The 13,679-nt window shown below is 38.4% G+C and overlaps 3 protein-coding genes across 3 annotated transcripts; all 3 read left to right on the forward strand.

The window, feature by feature from the left end:
- The first annotated feature begins 1,345 nt into the window (after positions 1-1,345).
- bdkrb1 (bradykinin receptor B1) lies at positions 1,346-3,512 on the forward strand. The gene has a single exon (XM_023409579.2). The coding sequence runs from the start codon at positions 1,346-1,348 to the stop codon at positions 2,432-2,434; it is 1,089 nt and encodes a 362-aa protein (XP_023265347.2). The 3' UTR covers positions 2,435-3,512.
- A 3,142-nt stretch (positions 3,513-6,654) lies between these two features.
- LOC111657398 (B2 bradykinin receptor-like) lies at positions 6,655-11,400 on the forward strand. Its single transcript, XM_023409558.2, has 2 exons — positions 6,655-6,776; positions 8,401-11,400. The coding sequence occupies exons 1-2, from the start codon at positions 6,757-6,759 to the stop codon at positions 9,452-9,454; spliced, it is 1,074 nt and encodes a 357-aa protein (XP_023265326.1). The 5' UTR covers positions 6,655-6,756; the 3' UTR covers positions 9,455-11,400.
- Positions 11,401-12,338: 938 nt separating this feature from the next.
- LOC111657405 (G protein-coupled receptor 4-like) lies at positions 12,339-13,677 on the forward strand. The gene has a single exon (XM_023409566.2). The coding sequence runs from the start codon at positions 12,509-12,511 to the stop codon at positions 13,487-13,489; it is 981 nt and encodes a 326-aa protein (XP_023265334.2). The 5' UTR covers positions 12,339-12,508; the 3' UTR covers positions 13,490-13,677.
- Positions 13,678-13,679: the final 2 nt, after the last annotated feature.

Below are 13,679 nucleotides of genomic sequence, written 5' to 3' on the forward strand. Positions count from 1 at the left end.
GATGTCTCTGTTTTGATGAAAAAGGATTGCTTACACATTGGAAGAAGATGAGCCAGGTTTCCTTTCAGAATGTCTTAGTGGACTGGATGGAATAAATCAAGTGTGCTGTTATCATTTTGACCATAAAAGGTATAACACAGCCTCAACTAGCGATTTTATACTGACAAAAAAAGTTCTGTTTACACTTTGTATTCTATCCAGTTTGATTGTTACTTGGTTTTGAGCCATTTAAGTTATTGAGTGTAATTGTTGCTATTTTATCATCTTGCGTAAGGATGAAATTGAAAACAGATTAGGAAAGGATTACACATAAATTAAAAATGGATTAGATAGAGATAAATCAGTTATAAGTGCTTACGTCAAAGTATAACATTCACAACATCTCAACATCAAAACCTAGAGAGAGGTATTAGAGAATGTATAAACAGGAAATAATCCTGCTATTCAGTTAAATCAGATGGATGTTTACTATATTATTATGAACTGCACATAATACAGTGAGGTCATCTTTCCTTTGACCTTGCAGACAAGAAAAAAGAGCCAGTTTTATTTTCATTGATAAAATAATACTTAAAATTGTAAATCATAGTAAGACGATCTAGTCTTGATGAAGTCAACGCATTTGGTGCATTGCCGTCTGCAGTTTGGGCTCCTCTCCAGAACATTTAGTGCACTGCAGTTTCAACTTGTGTCTAATGTGCACAGGCCGGATTTTGACTCTTTCATAAACAAGTTGATATATTGAACTCCTAGGCCAAGGGTGTGGAAGAATGCAACTATGTATACAAAAGAAACTTGTGTGTACTCTTCCTACGGGCTCAGTGTACACAGATGAGCCTTGTTCCAGACGTGTTTTTTTATCAATAGTATTTCACAACAGGAGGAACATGTTCATGAAACGTACGGTAAGAACATCTCATTTTGCATCCTTTGCTTTTTTGCGTTTTGAGTCTTAGTCTGTTCTTTAAAAGTACTAATGGTAACAACATAGTAGGTCTTACCAAGGCGAACTGAAAGAATGTGCAAGAATAAGAATTGTTTGAGTATTTTAAGTATTGTTAAGCTTAGGAACACAAATCATGCATGACAATATGTAAGTGTCTGTTTCATCAGCACTAAAGCTGCTGAACTGAACTAACGTCATGACATCAGCAACATTTTTATTGTTGATGTATAATTTTTTTTTCATGTTTTATTTATTTCATTATGTGTGAATAGGAAATTATGAACTATAAAGATTCAGTTTTAATCTTTGATGCAGCAGGTTTAAAAACAACAACACTGTGTGTTTTGAATCAAACAACAGCATTTTAATGATGGGGTTTGAAATTTCATGTCTTAGCCCATGGAGCCAACGAAGCTTGTTACTGTGGCAACACTGTGGTCTGAAAACAGCACAACATCCCTGCCAGTGGGTCCAGTCTGGGAGATCGTCCACTCTGTCATTCCCCCATACATCTTCATCTTAAGCCTGTTAGGCCTTCTCCTTAACAGCTTTGTTCTGGCGGTGTTTGTAGCCCACAAGGATCGTCTGACTATAGCAGAGATCTTCCTGAGCAACCTGGCACTGGCTGACCTTATTCTCCTGTGCGGCCTCCCTTTCTGGGCAATGTACATCCTCAACGACTTCAACTGGCCATACGGAGATGTCTTATGCAAACTCGTCAACTCTCTCATCATCATCAATTTCTACACCAGCATCTACACCCTAGTCATGATTAGCATCGACCGCTACCTAGCACTTGTGAAGACCATGAAGGCCAGGGTGCTGAGGCGGACACTTTATGCCAAGGTGACCTGCTTCTCCCTGTGGATATTAGGGCTCCTACTGAGCATGCCAACTATGGTTCACAGAAAGGTGAAGTTCTTGGAGGAGTATGGTACAACATCCTGTATATTGGATTACACTCATGATAGCTCTTGGAAGATGGCCCATCAGATTCTGTTGAACTTGGTGGGCTTTGTACTCCCTGTTCTGGTAATTGTTTTCAGCAGTGGGAACATAATCAAAGCTTTAGCTGAGAGGAAGGAGAGTGTAGCTTTTAATGACACTCATGATACAAAGGCCACTGCACTTGTGTACGCTGTCACACTACTATTTTTACTGTGCTGGGGTCCTTTCCAGATATTCACCTTCCTCGACACACTCTGTGACCTGCAAGCTTTGGATGAGACGATGTGGTCTCATACTCTCAATATTGGACATGACATTTCAGTGTATCTGGCCTTCGTCAACAGTACCCTCAACCCACTACTGTATGTCCTCTCAGGGCAACACTTTAGGAGGAAAGTTATCGCCATCTACAGGAAGACTAGGTATCATCGCAGAGGATCAGACATGACCACATATCAACGCTCTGTTGCATCCACTTACATCAACAGAACAGAGCAAATTAAGACTCTGGTAATTCTTAATGCAAATGATCAGATGTAACTTTTACTATCTGAGATGCTGTCCTCCACTTCCATTGCTGATAATGGGTAAAGTGGATTTACAGGATATGACTCAAAATGTTATTCCATGAGACTTAATATGATAAAAATGCTCTTATATAGTTAAAAAGCTCTATCAGATTATGTTTAATGTTGTGCTTTATGAAAGTTAAGGATGTAAACAGAGAAAATGGATGTAATCTGTAGGAGAAATGGAATCGGATTACAGTTTACAGTCTCTGTAGTGGCACTTATGTCTTACTTTGTGGACACAGTATGTATCTGAATCTGTCTCTGTTAACTGTCACATGGCCTTATTATTAATGACTTGTGTTTAAATGTTAAACACACAAAAGAAAACCTGGTCTCTCTGATCTTGTATCTAGAGTTTGTCTTCTAATGTCTTTCCTTGTGTGTTCTTTGAACAGTCTAATATGAAAGAATTGCCAGCCACGAACTTTGTGTTTATTCACAATGTTCAGTATATTTTTGCATGTTGACAAAACATTTATTCAAGTAGTGACATACTGTACATACAGAAATTATGGCAGTCTTTCTTTACAAGATCAGATTTTATTACTTTTTTATCGTGACTCATTTTTGTGTATTACTGGAATAATTTGGGATCATCTCAACTGAACAAGTGATGTACGATTATAAACATTAATCCTGAATGCAGAGGCATGATGTAAGGCGTACAGTAACCTGCCTCAAACTCATACTTTACCAAAAGACCTCTTTTGTAAAGTCCAAGTAGGTGTAAATGGGTCCAACTTGATGAATTTAGATTATTGCAGTTTTGAGTTACTGCAGTTTTTGATACTTCTGACTGCAAGTATTATATAGTGCAATTCTAGCGGGTTCTCTATAACCATGACGACTTTGTAAAGTTACAGTTAAACTAGTTACAGAGAACCTGTCCCACATGATTTGCATTGCTCTTTCATGGGTTGTCAGAAGTTTACCTCAGACAGATTTGCTTGTTAGTTGGTTCATCCTCTTTCTCAAAACATTTCAAAAAATATTTTGTAAAAATGTAAAAGTGAAAATGCTGCTAATAAATCATAATTGTGACTGTTGTGGTGGTTGTCCAAACATGTTTTTCTATTGAAAGCATCCATGGAGAATTAATGAAAATTTGGAAAGGCGTGGTAACATTAACTATGGAGGATATGGTTTAGCCAGCATTTATTTATTTTAACTTGGATGACGCAAAAAACTCTTTGCGATTTCCCGACATGTCATTGCAAAGCACATACCACCACCACATTTCCACTTGGCAATATTTCCTGTCATTAGAGAATACCTCTAAAAGTAATGACTGCAATTCTGCCATCATTAGCTACTGTATTTTGAGATCAATTAAAAAATGCCTTAGTATGCTAACATTATATCGTGAGCATCTTACCATACAACTGTGTGCACGTTGACATGTTTTTATCGAAATCTTATAATCAGCAATTCTCACATACATCTATCTGATAAGCTTGAGGTTATGTTTCTATATTAAAGTATCAGTTTGACATTTAGCAGTGGTAACATCTCTACAGTATTCATGTGTAACTCATTATCTGGAAGCCATTTGCCCTTCTGTATGTTCCCACTTGACATCCATTTCCAGGGCCCTATTATCTTAATCTAATAACATGAACAATCACGGTTAATTATTCTAGTTTAATCTATATTGTTTTGATCATCCCATTTCCCTAACTTGCTACGCCTTTCTTTCCAAGTCAAAGTGTATTTTACAGAGGGAGGGTCTATGTTTGTCTGCATTTGTGCTGTGCAGGCAAAAAAGGAAAAAAGTTGCTCATATACGTTTTCTTTCACTCGAGAATATGCAGAGAAGTTTCTATGAACTGTGAGTTATCGAATTTGTGTAAAAGTGTGTATTTCCATGTGTTGTCAGCTTTTTACCGGATGCCCAACCTCACCACTCTCGTTTGGCATGACACTGATTGTCTCTGGATTTTCATGAAGTTCCCTTGTGCCAAGGTCGGATTGACGAGAAATGGGAGGCAGGAGAGGAAATACTGTGGGCGGCTTTGCAAGTTGCTGCAGCTGTCTTGCTTCCACCTAACAGTAGAATTTCACAAATTGAAAATGATCAAGGGTTTGATAAATCACTATATCTTTAAAAGCAGGCATTTTGACTTGTCCTAGCAGGAAAAGTGCAGGTGTAAACAAATTCATGTCTCCCAGTAAACCATGACACCAAGCCGACATGCACAAAAGCAGGACCTTGACACTGAAGCAGCTGTGAAAAACTTGTCTTGTCTTTATTCTCTATGTATCACTTTCAGTGCCAGCCCTATATCCATCCAGTAATTATGCTGTATGTATTCTTTGAGCATGCAGTTAAACAAACAAGAATGCAATCAATCAGTGTTTCCTTAACAAGATTGTAGTCCCACCCTCTAACTCAAATTAATTGGATATTTATGAGTTTCACAATTTCACAGGTCAGACATACTCTCTGCAAAGTGAATGAGGCAATATCTATTCCAGACAGGAAGTAATTTTGTCGCAACACAATCTACACTTAAATGAGTGTTGGTCAGATGCTTGTGCGACCACAGCTAGTGGGGCCTTCAGGCTTGATTTTATTTCTGTATAGAGGATGTGGGCTGATTTTAACACCACCTGCGCTGGTCAGTGATTTTAACCCTGTCCGGAGTACATATACAGGTAATATTTCATCCCCACCCAAGTAATAATATGAGGTACAATGACCTACTGTTGTTTGATTTAAATCTCATTTGGAACATCATGAAGTCGATCTGAGTTTTTTTCCATAACCCTAATGTTTATTTTTCTTCAGTTTAGTGTGAAATTTAATTTTTGTAGAAAAGAATGTTTTTGCTAATTTGATAAAAAAAAACATGTTCACACATACAAGAGCCGCCAGAATGGCAATAGACTCTTAGTCTTGGTTTTCTTCATATTGCTACAATTGAAAAAGAAACAAATGTCATATCACTCATGTCTTTATATTTCATCTGAATCTGACATGTTCTGCAGTGTTTCTTTTATCACTGTACTGAAGGTGTTGTTTTTGATTATCCTTATTATCATTATTATTTCTACTTTCTTCTGTGAACTGACACAATTTCAACCACTCAGGAGAACATCAATTGCTGATGTTAGAATAAAAAGTTTGAGGGGCATCCCGGTGGTCTATAGATTAGGGCGCTACGCATCCCTGGTTCATGTCCATCTGACCTTTGGTGCATGTCATTCCCATTTCTTTATCCCCTAATTTCCTGTAGAGTATCTGCAGGTACATTGTAAATCATTTTAAGTTAAGTTTAATTCACTAAACTCATCATTTCAAGTCTTTCATTCCCATTTCTTTATCCCCTAATTTCCTGTAGAGTATCTGCAGGTACATTGTAAATCATTTTAAGTTAAGTTTAATTCACTAAACTCATCATTTCAAGTCTTTAGGTTAGAAGAGGTGGTCTGAAAATTAAAACTAGAGATTTTAAATTGAATTAACATGAAATTAACAACATTTACATATTTATATTAAATTAATGAGAAAAGATTAGTTGACTCCACTAAATTTCTTTCATATTTTGCAATGAAGTATAAATTATATTTTCACCTGCTGTAGTAATGTTATACAATACTTTTGGGGCTGCCAGGAGATGTACCTTTTAAGAACTTAAAGTGAGATTGTTTCAACAGTAAATTTAGTGTACATAGGACACTGTTCAATCCTTTTTTGGGAAAGTTTCAGTCAGTGTCTACAGACTTATTGCAAGCACAGTCACTCCTGTTATCTACAGGACCTAGGAAACTCATTGTCTAATAAAGACATTTTTTAATACCACACAGAAAGTGATTTACTAAAGGTCTTAAAAACTCAAACTCAAACTGGAACTCATGTTCCCACAACATAAAATATATTTCCCCTGTTTTTCTATAGAATTGTTAATTGCATCTTCTAACATAACAATGTAGATACCACCACCGTTTGTTTAGAAAGTCCCACATGTGGTTGAAGCATATTCTAAAACAACACTGACCTTAAACAAAATGAGTTGAGAATTAACATCTCTGGAAAACAAATCATCATAAGACTGCAAAAAGAGTTGCAGGGTGTTTATACAATTGCTACAAGAAGGGGGGGGGGGATTAAGAGGGAAGGAGGAGCAACAGGGCATGTCCACTCATATTTCCAAGAATTTCTGACATCGCTTTATCAGATCACTTACTCCTTTAGGAGAGCAAGTCGAAGACTGAAGAAAAAGAGCAGAAGGCACTGCAAGAGTGTAGACGGGATTCTTGACATTTTACATCTAGACTTTATCAGACAGAATGTCTCTTCCTACCACAAGGTATGCATAAGTTTCATTGTTACTTTTCTATCTTTTACCATTATTCGTCACTGAATGTTCATCAATGACTTAATTTTCCATATTGTTCAACATCAGCAATTGTTTGTGCTTTACAACACTGTCTGTTAATGACAATATAAACAAGCTTCATAAAACTGATCTGGGTTTAATTTAGATGTGCACAGCCTGCTCAGATAAATTATACAGGTTTTGAAACCCAGTGGTTTTCTCGTGCCAATATCCGTACTCCAGCAATGTCACGGCATTTGTCTCAACATGTTTAGTGTCAAGCAATGGTCTGGATAAACAAGTACTAGTACATTTGGCAGTTAAATCTTCTGTACCGTGTGCACTCTGCTGAGTGGTTTATGTAGGGAGCAACATGCACAAAAAATTACTAAACAAATACCACAGAAGTTTATCCAAACAAAAGTGGATCTTGCTATAGTCTTAGTTGATACTACACTGAAGGTTCCCAGCCACATGGGAAATGTCAATATTGCAGTGCATGATCAGCGCCTTAACCCGTGAGGCAAGTGGCTCATCTCAGAACATTTTGTTTTTCTTTTATTACTCTGAAAAGCAGGCACCCATTTATGTGCATTTATGAATTTCCCCTAGGGGATAAATAAAGTATCTCTCTATCTAGATGTCATCAACATATTTTTCTTTAACCATAAAGTGTTTGTGAAAACAAAAGTTTTCACCTTTTGGCACTTTGCCCACATTGAAATAGTGTGGGTTTTTTTTTGGGGGGGGGGGGGGTTGATTTTTTTTTGTTTTTTTTTCACAAAGCAGGTCCTACAACTAATCTTAATCAGTCAAATTCTAATAATTATTTATGGCACAATGGTAGTCTGGTTAGTGTCTCACATCTGCATACAACCTGTTCTCTGCTTAGTGTTTATTTTGTTCAGGGTTGTGTCAGCCAGATGCAGCCAGTCAGATAGAATAATAAATCACTTTTCACAAAATAAAAGTTTTTCATTAATTTTCATGAAATAGATTCAACATAATACATTTTGTTTATTCTGCATTCCAGGTAGTATCAATCAATTTGCCATTGTGTTGCTCTGATAATGTAAAAAGAACTTAATCCTAATCTAAAACTACTCAATCTCCTTTTTCCATATCTCTACAACCCAAGTCTCAAAGCCAAACAATGTGTGAGTGGTCTCTCAAACCAGTATTCAAGATCCTTTAACATAGAACAACAGGGTATATTAATGAAAATTGCAATAGAAATAGCCTATTAATTGGCATCATTACAGACTATAAACAGTCTGCAGAGTTTTGCGAGAAGTCAAACTTCAGTTGTCTTCATTTGAATAGCTGCAGCATCTGGGTACCAGATAGACTCATTGTAAAAATGGCTTGACATCTCTGGGGACTGTGTTAAACTGGAAAAATATTTTGCAGTATTTCTCTTCCTCAGTATTAGTCAGTATTATATAAAAGCATGAATTCAGCTTTTAGTACTACTCAGTATTTCACAGTGTTACTCGGAATTCAGGGTTTCTCAGTATGCCATGATATGATTATAACAGAATGTTGGAGAGAATTTTCAAAGTAACCTTAAAATTGTGTTGTTTTAATGTTTTGTCTCGTCGGCTCTCCTCCACAGCGTCCCTGCAAACTTCAGCCATGCGGCTATACAGGAATGCCAAAACAACACGAATACCACTGCGTGTTCTTTTGACAACAAGGGATGGACCTTCATGATAACAGTCTATATCCTGATCGTCGCTGTGCTGGGAATCGTGTTTAATCTGTTTGTCGTGATGGTATTCTGTCTCCACAAGAAGGCCTGCACTGTGCCTGAGATCTACTTGAGTAACTTGGCTGCTGCTGACCTCATCCTGTCGTCCTTTCTGCCCTTCTGGGCTGTGTATACAGCCAACAAATTCAACTGGCCCTTCGGTAGTACCATGTGCCAAATAGTCGCTCTTTGCATCGTAATGAACGCCTACTGCAGCATCTACTTCCTTGTTCTGGTCAGCATAGATCGTTACTTGGCACTGGTGCACCCGCTGTCCCATGAAAGAATGCGCAGGCCAAAGTATGCCAAACTGGCTTGTCTGCTGGTGTGGGCTTTGGGCTTGCTCCTGGGTGTTCCTGTATTCATGTATAGGAAAGTGGCATACAATTCTTGCGCGAATAAATATATATGCTTTATGCAATACCCAAGTATCAAGATAGAGCTGCTGACTGAGGCTATGCTGATTACGTTCAGCTTCATCATCCCCATTTTCATTATTTCCTTCTGCACTCTCAAAATTATTCGAGCTCTCAATCATAGGTTAAATGCCCAGAATACAGAGCATAAGGCCACCACTCTGGTCCTGGCGGTCCTCTTGTCATTCCTGATCTGCTGGGTGCCATTCCACCTGGTGAAGATAATAGAAATGCTTTTTACTGCCGAGGTCTTGGAAGGGTGCGACCTTCACAGACACATAGAAGCCACCAAACTGATCGTCATATACTTAGCCTTCTTCAACAGTGTTCTCAACCCCATCCTCTACGTCATTGTGGGAAAAAAATTCAGAAAAAAAGTAAAGGATGTCTTCAAGCAGTGGAGCGCTGAGAGAACATCGACCCTCAGCCTCAGCTCTGTACGCTCATACCTGTCGAGAAGTGATAAAAGTGGGGATGTCTCAGGCAGATCTGCTAGACTGTGATCCTTTAAATAAGCATGCATGTTTATTTTAGATGCATGATGGAACCTTTGGAGCGTTACCCATTAGATCCTGTTCATTATGGTAGGGTTTGAACACTCCCGCTTTCATTATTTGCTCCAGTTGGACCATAATCCAGGGCTTTAGGTAAGAGGGGGGAGAGTGTATGTGTTCAATGTATGCTGTCACACTACACTTCTCACCTTGCTGGGATCTTTTCCCAGTTTTAAACCTTCCTTGACACACTCGCACATCCTCACTTCTTTGATGATTAGATGTGTTCGCACACTTTCAAAATTCACTTCAGTGCGTCCGGCCTGTTTCATCTGGGCAACACTTCAGGAGGAAAGTAAGGCAGAGGGAGGACAAGACATCAACACCGAAGACGTCAACGCTCCGTGGTGTTAACGGACCACAAGAAACTAAGCGTGCGGCCATTTTTAATGCAATGGCTCAGATTCGTCTCTCTCTCTCATGACATCCTGTTGACATTTCGTAGGCCACCACTTCTGGTGCAGCTCTACAGGATATGGACCTCAAATTAATGCATTTGCCATTCTAACACTTATGCCCCAACTGTTGTTTCATTGAAAATGCTTTCAGACTTAACACAATAATAATACTGCTAAATAATTAAACAGCACTGTGTTTTATACTGCAGAAGTAATGGGTACAAAACTAAGATAATGGAAGTAATGTATAAAAGAGGCGGAAACAAAGTGTTTAAAGTCTTAATATGATACTTTAATTGTAGGATGTTCCATGTGGCTATGTGTGTCTGAATCTATTTCTCCATAGATAGTGTTGCTCTTACTGATATTTTGAGGCTAGATCAAACCCTGCTATATTATATATCCATGTAATATTACTGTAACCCTCTAACCGTAACCTTTCTCTCTGACACTGTAACTCTTGCATTTTCTTTTCCTTTGACTCTAAAAAGCATTACCACCTACACACTGTGTGCACATTTGCATACATTTGTTGATTTGTACAGTTTGTTTACTTCAGCACACATTCACAGTAACCTGAATAGTAGTGACCCACACAGTCACGCTGGTATCTCTTTACAGTGTGAACACACTTCACTGTTTCTGAAATAAGTATGTGTGTTAATCAGTTTTGAAACTATTGCATAATCAACTTAATGTAACACCCAGAGTCGCATAAATGCAGCAGTTAAATCTTTTGTCAGCATTGCAAAGTTTGGATGAGGCTTTTCCACAATGAATAAAAGTAGAATTTCTTCTTGTTCAGGACAAAATATTGGAAATACCTTGGCAATAATGCCAAGAAAACTTTGTGTACACACACAACAGTGTTAGTTGGTCTAAGTCAAACTAACACATTGGTCTATAAGCTGTAATGAATGTTTTCAAGGAAGAGCTTGGGAATAATATTACAGTTGCCCTGCACTTTCTCTGTATTTACCAAGTTAAACTGGGAAATAGAACATCAAAGAAAACTGACTAGCCAAGAATCTACTTACTGATTTCCCAGATATTAACAGTGAGAATGTTTTTACTGCTGATGAGAAATTTGGTGTTGGAATAAGCAAAAAATAAACAGAAATAAAAAGAAAATATAAATATTTGCTTTACGGTCAAAGTGCACAAAACTTACACTAACGTCTGTTTACATGTCTTGAAACTTGAATGTGGGAATGAGATGATTTCTCTGGTTCTGCTGCACCCATTTTAATGTTCCAGAGGCACAATGGTAAGTCAGTGGAGAACTCAATTAATGTTCTCATACTCAGAGGAGATTTTATTTTGATTCAGCGCATCACAGATCACCGTCACAACTTCATATAGTCAGGTTCAACCTTGTTTTTCCACAAGACAGTCTCTCATGGTAACTCCATTTGTTGAAATATGTCTGTATTACTCTGTACGTAGACTGCTTAAATACAATGTACATCATAATCACAATAAAAATCTCAAAGTCAACCTGTTTCCCAGAATAATTAACAGACTTTAAGTGTTACCCACATTCAAACTCGACTATAAAAAGGAGTTTGAAAATAAGAAAAAGCCTTATCTATGACTCATTCGTGTGTTAGAGCATTTGCTGTGTTGCAAAGACGTAATTGGATGGATATCTCTTCTTTTTTAAACACTGAACCTCAGCCCCAGCAGCTTCAACAAGCCTTTATTTGGTAAAGGGTAATACCTCATTGGAGTTAATACAATAAACACCAGGTCTCCCTGTTGGAGGCGCAGTCTGATCTAACAGAATCCTTCACTGCAACACAATACCACTGATAACCCTGAATGATATTATATGCAAATACATACTGTTCCTGGAAAGTTCTCTGCTGCACATACAGCTTATAAAGACTATCCGGTAGTCACTGGTTTGCGATGGTGAAAGAAGTATTCACATCATATACATAAGTGACAGTACCAGTAGTCCAATGTAGAAAATACTCTAATACAAGTGAAAGTCCTGCTTTTAAATTCCATTTAAGTAAAAGTACAGATGTATTATCAACACACTTAATAGGATCAAACATAGAAGTACTACAAGTTGCCATCATGACGGATATTAAGTGTATAAGAGTATGACATTGTCAGACTGTTAATACCGATCCATTAATGTGTAAGTGTCGTTTTATTGTTGTAGTTGGTCGAGGTGGAGCAAGTTTTAACTACATTATTAGTCCAGTGGTTCCCAACGTAGGGGTTTGGCCTCCCTCAAAGGTTCACAGGATAAATCTGAGGGTGTTGTGAGATCATTCATGAGATACAAAAGTGAATTCTGGATGATCTGGGTCGTGTTACAATCAAAGTTGTTGTAAATCTCAAGAGCCGTGTAATTTCCATTTAATTCTATACAAACTCTCAGACACAGTTTAATCTTTGTGTTAGCTGGTGTCGAGTTTCAACACTGCGGAAATATACTGAAAGCCACTTTGGATGCCATTTTCATTTTTTTAGCATAACCAACCATGTTTCGCCAGGAACTATTTTGCATCACGAAGCTTATCTCAGTTCATCACAACACGAGAGTTTTCTATTGCCTTTCACATTCAGGTTTGGTCCTCATCACGTTAGGATGGATTCAGCAATCCTCAACCAAACAAACTTGAGTACATCACACTCTTGCACCATGGAGTCCTCAGTGAATCAGCGTGTGATTCTGGCTGCCTATTCTCTTTTTTTCATCGTGGGCTTTCCAGCAAACTGCCTGTCTCTGTATGTAGCCTGGAGGTTGATGAGGAATGGGAACAACACAGCAGTCTACCTTGTCAACCTGTCCATTTCTGATCTGCTCTACACAATTACTCTTCCTGTGTGGATTGAACTGGCCAAGGAGAGTCCTATAGGTGGCGGTCTCTGCAGCCTAGTGGCTGTGATCATGTTCAACAGCTTTTACGTCGGCTCTGGCCTCCTTTGCTGCATCTCCGTTGATCGCTATGTAGCAGTGGTCTATCCTCTCCAGTTTCACTGGGTCAGGGAGGTGCGGACAGCAGCACTTGTGAGTTTTGCTGTATGGGTTTTGGAGATTGTCATCCACATTATCTTACTTGACCACACAGGGGCGCTGCAAGCTTTCTCCTCAAGTGACTTGTGTGAGGATAGAGTACCCATGACACAAGAGAGTGCCAACCTTGCTCTCACTCGGGTCAGCCTCGGTTTCCTGGTCCCCGTCTTCATCATGACTTTTTGCTTTCAGCAGATCATGCGATCACTCAAACAGAGCACTTCCATCATGGCGGAGGAGCGCAGGAAAGTAGGACTGCTGTTGTTGTCCCTGCTTCTAACCTACACAGCAGCCTTTGTGCCCTACCAGACTGTCATGCTACTCAGGGCCATACTGGAGCCCAGAGCCTGCATCTGGGCCACAAAGCTCAGAGATCCATATCTTGTCACAGTCACCACCACAACCATAAACAGTGTATTGGATCCTATATTATACTGTTTAATCAGTGAAAGTGCTAAGAGCGAAGTCAGGAAAGCTCTAGAGAAATTCAGAGGACTTTTAATGTGGAGGAAATGGTCGGAAAGCTCTAATGGAGTTCAGCAATTTTCCTAAGTATTATTTATTTGTTTTGTTTTTAACCTGCAATTACAAAAAGGAAAGCAAATCATTGTTTTTGACTGTAATTTAAGAGGTGTTCATATACTGAAGCCTTTTATAAGAGACAATGTTATGTCAACATTTTATATTTCATTGTATTGGCCAAATAATCTCTGATATTCCTGTAATGTACATTGGTTGACTG

Source organism: Seriola lalandi, unplaced genomic scaffold (genome assembly GCF_002814215.2).
Source record: "Seriola lalandi dorsalis isolate HSWRI2012SDOR001 ecotype SW California unplaced genomic scaffold, Sedor1 jcf7180002054398, whole genome shotgun sequence".
NCBI lineage: Eukaryota > Metazoa > Chordata > Actinopteri > Carangiformes > Carangidae > Seriola > Seriola lalandi.